General features: G+C 38.0%; 1 protein-coding gene across 3 annotated transcripts in view; it reads right to left on the reverse strand.

The window, feature by feature from the left end:
- Nucleotides 1–11,078, reverse strand: part of LOC145779429 (uncharacterized) — a 35,489-nt gene extending 24,411 nt beyond the window's left edge. For all 3 annotated transcript variants that reach the window (XM_082591017.1, XM_082591016.1, XM_082591018.1), the window contains exons 1-3: nucleotides 10,750–11,078; nucleotides 2,072–2,379; nucleotides 1,330–1,472 (exon numbers count right to left, since the gene is read on the reverse strand). In XM_082591017.1, the coding sequence (XP_082447143.1) occupies nucleotides 1,330–1,472; nucleotides 2,072–2,248 (320 nt within the window). In that variant the 5' untranslated portion in view covers nucleotides 2,249–2,379; nucleotides 10,750–11,078. The remainder of the gene's footprint in view (nucleotides 1–1,329; nucleotides 1,473–2,071; nucleotides 2,380–10,749) is intronic.
- Nucleotides 11,079–11,308: the final 230 nt, after the last annotated feature.

The following is an 11,308-nucleotide window of genomic DNA, read 5'->3' on the forward strand; positions in this document are numbered from 1 at the left end:
CATCAAATAAGGTAGTCAATAAACTATTCATAATTTTCGATAAGAAAAGCCTATGTTATTTGTGAGGCCAATGGAGAATGGAAAATCCTTTTCTCTATTTTAAAGAGCACAATTGTAACATAATCGCCAGTAGTAACTTATAAAATTTACTATTTACATAACCGAAAGAGCCTTTGGCCTTTGTTTACATAATTGGTTTAAGAAAAAGAATGCTATCAAGTCCAAGCATGTTGCAAAAAGTTAACAATAGACGCGCATCTGTAGTGGCATCGACAATCGCCAACCACAAAAAGAACCCGTCAACACCACCAGTGAATGTAAAGAAAAGTAAACAGTACAAATGCAACGTAAATGAAATGTGCAAATACGTTTCCTAAGCACAATATTTTGTAAAAGTAGAGCCTTTAAGAATCACAAATTTCAGTTTCCATCAGGCAATGTGGAAAATGTAATCTTTTTTACCATCCACCAGCTCTTTATCCAGTGAAGTACGAACTTATCTTTTGACACTATTGTGCTGTTGCTATGGTTTTAAAGGAACAATATGCAGGGTGCTTGTATAATATCGTTTCCAGAAAGTTAAAATAAATGTATTCAGGTGTTTTAATGACTACGATCATTGTTCCAGCGCGATGAATGACGTTGGGATTAAAAACGAACCTTTGTACAATAGTTTATGGCTCGCCAGCTAGTTGATATATTAAAAGACAAAGCATATTTTTGTCCTGGGTTGACTGCGAAGACAAAGTACAGTAGAATTTCATTTAATATGATCTCCATGAGACTAGAGCGTTTTAATGCTGGCAACCACAAGGTAAAATATAATCAAACCTTATGTGAGCAAATGAGGATTTTCGCTGATGTCAAATCAAAGTAAAAAAAGACTAATACGCGGTTTCGAAGGCAAAAATTGTCCGTATCGATATGAGCGCCGGTTTACGTGTACAAAAAAGCCGCAAAATCAAGCAGCGATAGAGTGTGCGCTTGAATTTAAGGACTGTTCTCCATTCAGTGGCATCTAGTGGGTGAAACAATTCATAGACAACAACACCTCAACAAGCGAAAATTTCACTCTATCAATGTCAGTGATTGGGCAAGCGTCAGTAGTTCAAAGCCTCTACAAGTATGTAAAACAGCCAGGAAGCTCTCAATAAAGCTTTCCCAGCCCGAGGACAAAGAATCAAAGATTCTCCTTCCCAAAAAAATGTATTTCGTCTGCAGTAGTAGCGTAGGTATTTCAATACTTTTTAATTCAAAAGCATTCGTGGCAGCTTGAATTTTGTAACCGAACAAAGGACTAACATGTAGGCCTATCAACAAAAGTCTTACTCGAGTTTCCTAAACTTTTCTACTCCTCCTGCCACCACTTGCATTCCACTCTTTAGTTGATCCAGGTCATATACTCGATGGCCATATTGAGGTGTATATACGTTACGTATCGCTCCAAAGGGAGCTTTCATCCCGGAAGTAACCTAAATAAAATACACGCTGTAATTGTGACTCATGACGTGGCAAATTAACAACTTGCAGATCAGTATCGTTTTACATTACCATAAGCAGATGACCGACAATAACTTAATAGAATTAAATAGCATTACCAAAACAAATACAATACACTAGAAGAAGAATAACATATTAAATTCAAACGTTTTCGGCAGGAATTGCCTAGTGTAATATTTTGTTGGTCAGAGCCAAAGCTTTTTCCATCAAAGCTTGTGCTGTGTAATTTTATAATTTGAAATTGTTACAATATTGAAGACTTAATTTCTTATACCCTTTTTTTTTTTTTTTTGGCTTATCTCATTGAGGAATGAGGATACAGTACTTTGGAGATAATTCAATTATGAAGCCTATGCTATAAACATTTGCAAGCAATTTAAGAGAAATACCCAAACACTAAAAAAAATCGCGCTTGCCGCTTGCCTGATACGCGACCACCTTTACATAGGTCTACAGGTGCGCCCTGAAAGTAAAAAGGTTAAGAGACACTGAGTTTGATATTAGCCTGTGGGAATATCAACAAGGCTAGTTTATGCAGCCCGATAATAAAAATAAACTCAAGCAGGCATACCTGATTGAGAAATCCATCAAAATTGCTGATGTATTTTCGATTGATCACAAATTTACGTCCTGTTGAATACTGGTCCCCATTGAGAAAAACGTGAATATTTTTAGCGGTTTCTGGATGTTGCATTCTGACAAAGGTTGGATGGTGATCAGAACGATTAGAATGTTCGAGTGTTGTCATTTCGAGTTACTGAGAAGACAGCGCAAGGACAGAAGGCTTTGCTGCACTTTTTCGCAATCTTGTATTTCTAATGACAATCACGAACAGCAGCCTCAGCCACAATACACACGTTGGAAATCTTTCAAATCAAGCTGAAACATTAAAATGTATAATGTTCGTTTGAGCTATAACAACATAAGTCTACAACAGAGGTGACAAACCTGCGGCCCGCGGGCCTCAAACAATTTTGTGCGGCCCGCAAAACAATTTGACTATCACTCATGCATTAAAGACAAAAGATATCTCAAAGCTGTTTTATGCCTTCACTGGTAGGCTACACCTTTCCTTTGCTATTTTCTTGCCCTAAACACTAACTTCCAGGGTTTAAAGTTAGAAAATAGGAAAGCTATAAGGTAAAGTTGTGAAAACACTATTCACCAACATCATCTTGTATTTTTAGTCGATTCCAATCTGTGACGTCATGGAATTTTGACAAGCACTAAGTTGTGTGGCCCGATAACTCATGTGTAACTGACAAAGTGGCCCGCGACCGCAAAAAGGTTCGTCACCCCTGGTCTACAACCACAAAATTTAAACAAATGACGTATAAAAACAAAGAACAACACTTACTTCTAACCTTACTTAAAAGTGCATTTTTCCAAAAAAATTAAATTCCTTTGCCAGCGTTGCCTAATAACTCTGCGATTTACACCTTGCGACGAATCTAAGTGAAATATGTCGCTTGGTGTTAAACTTCGTTTATTTTCGCATAGCAAAGTTTAGTTTTGCCTAATTGTAGGCTATAGCCCAACCAGACTGTGGTCCAACGGTGGACAAACTGCTTTTGCATTGACGCCGAAGATGAAGATTTAAAAAACATTTTGCTCGAATGGCCGGGAACGTTCAGTATGAAGGCTAAACCCAATGAAACAAAATGAGATTCTCGGGGTAGTCAGCAATATGATAGTGCAAAAGATCGTCATCGGACCTAACGAGTCGTTTGTGTCTCATGTCTGTAATAGGATGGCGAGCAGGGTTGCCAGATACTCAAGCTATAGTAAGGCCAAATCCATTATAAAATAAGGCCAAAAAAAGGCCAAATTTTTTATTTATTTCTAAGGCTAAATAAACGCTAACAACTTAATTGAAATATTTTTTTGAAAATGCCATTTTACGATCAAATATGACAGATAATAATTTAGCACTGTCAGAGCATAATGACCGGTTCGTTTGCATAATTTGATTAATGAAAAATTACTGTAGTTTACTGTAATTACTGTAGTTTTCGTTTCAATTATTATTTTTCTATTGTAAGCTTATTTTAAATGGCAAAATCGTAATTTCCGTAGGGTGGCAATTGACTAGTAGACCGTATGGTCGTCTCGTTGTCTCCCTGTCGGTATGGGAACTTGTGTAACTTTTGTACTGTGTATATTGCATATTTCAAACATGTACCTATGTTTCTGTTACCGACAAATAAAACATTGATTGATTGATTGATTGATTGGTAGTAGCAGATAAACTAGAAACCATTATTACTTCAATTCATGAACAGTGCTATTCGGAACATCTAGCTAAGCAATAAGCATGAATTTGTCTTATTGAGTATATGTACCAGAGATGTCTACAACTACAGGATTGGAAACTATTTTCAGTGCTATACATGACTACAGAAGAATTATTAAAATAAAACACTGTTTGTATCAACTAAAGAATGTATAAAATTCAATTTTTCAATAACAATATAAAATATAGCCTTCACTCACATCAAAACTTATTTGATGTATAGAAGTTTAAAACCACGAATCTAAAAAATCAAAAATAAACGAATGCAAAGATTCCGTGTCGTTCTGTAGCATTTTGAGTATTGCAAACCGGATCAGAAGTAAACGTGGAGTGTTCAACAATCAGTGAAATGTGTTGTCGTAGGCTTTTATAATAAACTTATTCACAGACCAACCCAGTACGAAATCAATACGTTTAAAATGTCATAAGAACTAAAACTAATACTCGGTTTTGAAATTATTTAGCAGCAAACAAAATACGACAAGATTGCACAAATGGAATGCAAACACATCACATTAACAAACAAGGCAAGTGTATACTTTACGGTTTACGGCGGGTACAACTGAATAGAACCGCCCTGTCCACCGCTAACACATTCGCTACTCTCTACCTATGTCTCTACTCACTAATTAAAATTAAAACGAATATAGGTCAGGCTCTAAGTGATGATAAGTGATACTTTTATATTACAATTGAAATTGAATTTTGCTTAAAATAATATTTTCTAAACCGGTCAAAACTTGCAGCCATAAAAAGGGCCAAATAAGGCCGGATTTTCTGGCCTTATTTGCATCAATTTTTTAGGCCAACTGCAATTTAAAAAGGCCAGTTTTCTGGAATTTGGCCTAAAAAAAGGCCATCTGGCAACCCTGATGGCGAGTAGTGAGGTATTTTTGGCAAGGGACAACTCAGCATTGTTTTGAGGTGCATGAAAAGCAGCAGTGCATAAAACCTTCACAGGATTAGTAAAATTTGATTTCGTTTCAGCAAAATCAATTTCATTAAGTATTTTAGCCCATCTCTCCAGGATAAGAGTGGATTTTCAAAGAATTGTCAGGTAGGGCTATAGGTTATGGCAGCCTACATCAACAATGGCAGGCAGTGGCGTAGCCAGGAATTTTGAAAGGTGGGGGTTTTGACGACCCAGTGGCGGGGGGTCTGGGGGGCCTCCCCCAGAAAATTTTGAAAAATTACTTTGAATTTGGTGCATTCTGAGAGCATTTTCAACAAAAATGTGGGTATGAATATTCCTGTAAAATGGTGTTGTCCGGTGGCATAGCAAAAGGATAAAATCATGTTTTCTTCGGCATTTTTCGGAAATAAAGCTAAGTCTCTATGTTTTCTTGTTGCTAATTCCTGGCTGAGATGTTTGGTATTGGCAAAACTCGCTCTTTTAATGCAGTTTTGTATAAAATTAGGCAATTTTTTTTTAGACTGAAAGCATCATTCTCAATATCGTGACGTCACACGCGTGCCAAAGGAGGGAGTTGTAAACAAAACCCCCCCCCCCTTGGCTACGCCACTGATGGCAGGTAACCTGAGTGGTAAACAAACATGCATTCGCAGTTCATTTCATCGTGGCGTTAGCCGTAACGAGTGTTGAGACTGAAAGATCTTTTTAGTGCAAAAAACGAGTCAAAAATACGGCTCAGCGATGACTTCTGATCTCCTCTCGAACTAGTATGTGCTTCATTGCCATAGTGAAAAATTAATGAGGAGAAGATCAATCAAGTTGTTAGGCTGGTGGCCTAGTTGGCGGAAGCAATCAATGAACTTTTAATTGTGGTGGTATTTGCTAAAAATGTTATAAATATTTATTATGTTTTGGTTAAAAAAAGGTATGGAAAAGTGAATTTTATATTGACGAAAACTAGCTATACATATCTTTCAAATGAATGAATTAGTTTGCCAATTCAGAATTTTTTGTCGAAATAGGCAAAACATGTAGTCAAAAATTTTGGCCCCCCCCCTTAAAATTTTGGCCTGGCTACGCCACTGTAGGGCAGTGGCGTAGCCAGAAAAAAAAATTTGGGGGAGCCAAATATTTGATGAATTGAAGAGAACGACAAAGTGTTTGATTTAAGACATCGCCACCTGATGTGCAGTGGCGTATCCTGGTGGGTTAAGCAAGGGAAGCAATAAAGCTGGTGGGGGGTTAGAACGTGCCGAAGGTACGCGTATTCTAGGGGGTCTGGGGGCATGCTCCCCCAGAATTTTTTTTGCAAAATTACACTCAAATAATGGATTATAGCGCTTTCTGGAAACACTTTCAGGGTAATGTTTGTATGAAATTTATTAGCAGATAAACAGCTATTAACTTATTAAAGGTAGCTGTTACACACGAACGGGCAAAAACTGCGGCTAAAATCAGAGAACACAAAAAACTCAGCTACACAAAAACCCAACAGAGTAAGCGATTCTGAAATTGCTTCCACAGATTAGTTAAAAGAAGCGTAAATCGCGTAAACTTTGCACGATTTACGATTTGCAAAATTTATTGGTGTCTTTTCTGTGTGTCTAAAACAAGTCCTTGGGTGTGTTAATAGCCAGATGTCTTGGAAAACGATATAAATTTATACAAATTATACTATATTTCCAACAAAGGGTTCAACTTCGGAATCTAAACTTTGAAAGTTTGGGGGGGGCATGGCCCCTTTCGCCCCCCTGGCTACGCCTATGCTGTGGAGGGGGAGTACCTGAACTTTTGTAGCCTATCGTTTTATTGCCATAATGGCTTTCTTGTGCGAGGTGTTATTTATTTTTCTTTATCACTCATTAGCGCAAATTATAAACCTAATCATTTTGTCTACATCGAGGATAAAAATAACATAATTTTTTGTTCTAACAGCAATTACTTAAGCTATAGCCAATAAATTTTGTGGGACGGGATTCAAGTAAAAAATGTCTAGCTGCATCGTATTGAATTTTTTTGCCTTATTTAATAAGCTACCGTACGGTTTTGTTGTTCGTAAACCAAGTTTGGCTGTATGAAGCAAAACTAGGCTGCCACCAACTCAGGCAAACTACCCGTTTAAATAGGCTACAATTTTCACGTAGCCTACAGTGGGACTACCGTACTCGCTTTAACTTGAACTACTTTGTTCTGGAGCAGAGGAAAAGTAAATTACCATCGTACATGTATTGCGTGATGAAATCTTATCGTAACTTCTAAGAAAATTCTTTTTGTAGGCTACTCTGCAGGAAGGACCGACCTACACCACGTGTGGTTATTTGTGGACATTGCATTCACAGCCCATAGCCTACATTGCTCGTGAAACCAAAAAAGTTTAAGCAAATCAAACAAAAGATATAACCTCGATGAGATTTACTGAACAGTCTTACAGCTCTAATCATCAGTATAATTACAAGCCTACATTTGTTAACCTTAAGCCAGATTTGTTTCTGCCGCAGAGCAGAGGTGTGGTGTACGGAGTCAGGTTTCCTGGACTCCTGCTTCATTCTGACCAGGGGCGGATCCAGGTATTCACGTTAGGGGGGGCGATGTCATTGACATTCAGACAAGTGATCAGCCAGGCACAAACAACGACAGGGGTCTCCCCTAGAAAATTTAGATCGAATGTGATGCGTTGAAAGCATTTCGAACACAAAGTATGAGAAATTGAAATTCTATCACTTAAAAAATCTTCAACAATGCTGTTGTTTAACAAAGGGAGGGATGAAGAGCTGATATGCCTTTGCCATGTCAAGTTGAAGCCTGAGCAACCTAGCCGCATTTATAGTTGAGACTGAAGGTTGCACTCTTGATCAGTAGCGTAGCCAGGAATTTTGAAAGGGGGGAGGGTTTGACGACCTAGCGGCGGGGGGTCTGGGGGTCCTCCCCCAGAAAATTTTGAAAAATTACATTGAATTTGGTGCATTCTGAGAGCACTTTCAACAAAAATGTGGGTATGAATATTCCTGTAAAATGGTGTTGTCCGGTGGCATAGCGAAAGGATAAGATCATATTTTCTTCGGCATTTTTCAGAAATAAAGCTATAAGTCTCTATGTTTTCTTGTTGCTAATTCCTGGCTGAGATGTTTGAATGTTTGGTGTTGGAAAAACTCGCTCTTTTAATGCAGTTTGTATAAAATTAGGCAATTTTTTTTAGACTGAAAGCATCATTCTCATTATCGTGACGTCACACGCGTGCCAAAGGGGGGGTTGTAACCCCCACCCCCCCCCTCCTTGGCACGCCACTGCTCTTGATTGTTTTACGGCAATTTAAAAATTGACCTCGGAAAGATAATAACAGGTAATTCTGTTTTCCCAATATTGATACAAACATTGAAGTTATTATTTTGAGGTTTTATTCCTCTGACAAGTTTTGAATTGTTATAAAGAGCAATGAGGAAAGGTTATGCATACACTCAACATAATGAGTAACAAAAGTGGGGGCCAGGTCAAAACACTGGGTCATGCTCCACCCCGTAGAATCGCCACTATAGGCTAGGTATCGATTGTAAATTTTTATTTTGGACCAGCAAAACACTACAATTTGTACAATAGAATGGCAGTTAAACATAATTAAATGACGACCAAAAGATATAGTCCTCCTTAAAACGTGTCATGCACGGTCGCTGCACCAGACAAAAAAAAAACTAACAATAACAGAAACAACTATTTCTGTGGACTTCACAAATAAAACGAAAATAAAAAGCTACTTTGCCGGTACGGGTAATACTAACAGGTGTCGTACCTTTGACTACAACACTAAGTCAAGTCTACGGTTTCTACAGTGGCTAATCGACTTATCACGGAGTCTGTGTCAATTAAAATGTCCCGATGCTGGTATAGTAAGGCCAATCCATTCAGTCTTTCCTCGCCGATGTTGTTCCTCAGCCAGGTTTTCAACGACCGAAGAGATGAAAAGCTTCTTTCGGCTGATGCTACGCTGACTGGCAAGGTTAATAGTATTTTTAGAAGAGAGTCTACGATTGTGTACACATTTTCATCACACAATTGTAAAGCTTCTTCCGCAGTCATCGGTAAGACTGCAGCAGTCGCCGGAACAGTTTTGTTTTCCCACTTCTCCTTCCATAGTTGGATCTCTAAACCTAGAGCAGATTCCACACTATATATATGAGGTAACAAGCCGTTGTAGGCATTGCAAATGACTTTTGTCAATGCTATCGGGTCGGTAGGCCTACTTAAGCAATTTCGTGGTAGCAATGATGTTAGGTGTCAAGATGCTGAAGTCTCATTGAAAAAAATTGAGCTTTGCTGTTTCTAGATGCAATTTCAAGGTAGAATTTCAATGGTTTTAGTTCCACGTCTGACCGTCAAAGTTGCCAATAACTTGCTCTGTCAACCAACTTATCTAGGCTAAGGGATTTATCGCTATGCTCTACAGTGCCGGCAAAAAGTTTAGAAACTTTTAAAATTTTAGTAATTTCGTTCGGTAATTAGACTCTGCGACGAAATAATAGCCTTACACTATGTTATTATTGTAGCCTACCCTAGCCTAACCTAATCTTTGAACATGGCGAAAGACTTATTCAGCATTGCTTTCGATATGTTGTTTTCCAAATCGTATACATATAAATGAAGAATAAAGCTACTTTCTTGGGTTTTAGGGGGGGCGATCGCCCCAATCGCCCCCCTCTGGATCCGCCCCTGATTCTGACCCCGAAAATCTGCGACTTCAAATTCATTCCTGCTTTAAATATTCTTAAAATATTGACTCCAAACTCCAATCCGACTCTAAACGCAAAACTAAACCATAATCCACATTTTTGTAGCCTTCTACCTACCGTATGACACTTATAGCCTATACCTTTCCTATCTCTTGCCATAAAAAGAAAAACATATTTTTGAATGAAAAATAAAACCATATAAGTAGGCTACACAAAAATAACAACTGCGCTAAGTACCTAGGCTACATCGTAGGCCTAAATAGTTGCATGTTAAAAGTATCAAGTGGAAAAAAATCAGACTCCAGCTGCAATCCGGCTCCTGTCTATGCCAAGAATTTTACACTCCGGCTCCACTCCGCTCCTAAATACTCCAAATCTCCGGCTCCTGCACACCTCTGCTGTGGAGTAAAAAGCGGTTAGGCTACTATGATTCTAACGTAGCCTACCTTACCTCAATGGAATTTTATTTTTAACCTTGCCCCACCATTGAAAATGTCTTTGTGGCGCATGCGCCACCGCTTTAAAAAGTTTTTCTAAGGTTTTTGACATAGGTTATATTATCCTACTGGCGAGTGGAATGCTCAGTAGCCTACTCCATCTTCGTGACTAGCCTATATTGTACTGCAGCCTGATTTCAATGCAGGCTACAGTAATTCATCTTTCGAAACTCGTTTGCTGAATTCAGGAAAATCAAGAATCCATGGCCGAATTTCACATTTGCATTTCTGTCTGGTATGAGTCTTTTTGTGTTGCGCCTTATGCGTATCTTACTATTAGTTATTGTAAAATTAAAAATACAGCCCAGTATTGTTGCAAAAAGGCTACCTACCTTAGAAAAATGGCCAGGGTTTATTACAATTTACAAATGCGTTATATGGATAATGAGTAAAGTTTGGAGTGTCATGGACCAAAAATTGCCTGTGACTAAACTTTCATGTCAGGTTAAATAGGCCTGTAGGCCAATGTACTTCTGAAGTACCTCCCAATCAAATGAGTTATGCTACGCCACTGACTATAGCTTTCAGTTGGGGTACGGTAATCTATAGTTTTAGGCTATATAGCTTGCTGCAGCCCGTTTTATATTGGCCATTGGGAATGTAAAAGTTTGCAAAACATTCAATATAAGTCATTAATGTAGATTATATAAAATAAAACATAAGTAACCTGGTGGCTACAGCCACGAAAATTGGTACCTAAAAGTAAAAATTTGCAATCGGAAATATTAAAGTTTTAATGAAGCTTGAGCTTAGTACGGTAGGCCTAGCTTAGGCTATAGGCCTATTCTGTTTCACCGAAAAATGCTGACTTTCATGGTGACTCACGTTTTGCATCTGAAAACGTATCCGAAAGAATAGAAACCTTGGTTTTATCCAACTTTTAAAATCAACATTATACCGACTGAACTTTGTTGTAATCTCTTCATGTTCAACATACAAGGCTAGTGTAAAACAACATACCGTACCATACCGACTATCGGTAATCACAAAATAGGCACGTTAACTACAGTAACATCTCAATTCATATTAGATTTTTGTCGACTGGCTTAAAAATAATTCTATCTTTTTTAGACTTCATGATTTGAAAGATATAGCTTCTTTCTCCTGACTAAACTAGATACCAAAAGTTTGTTACGCTACATTGCACAGACCATGTCAAGTGACAAACTTGTGCAGCAATTCACTCGAAGAGCTTCACTTTCTCTTTCGTTACTATGGTATTTCTCGCTAAGTGGCGCATTATGTAATACTTTGAAAAAGGAGACAAATAACAAGTCAAACATTCATCACCTGAGCTACAAAATATTTATGTCAAAGTGAATTTATTTCTTTTCAGTTTGTTTTATTTGGGGTTTATTATGATCAATGATGGAGTGCATCTAGA

Source organism: Aplidium turbinatum, chromosome 11 (assembly GCF_918807975.1).
Source record: "Aplidium turbinatum chromosome 11, kaAplTurb1.1, whole genome shotgun sequence".
Lineage (NCBI taxonomy): Eukaryota > Metazoa > Chordata > Ascidiacea > Aplousobranchia > Polyclinidae > Aplidium > Aplidium turbinatum.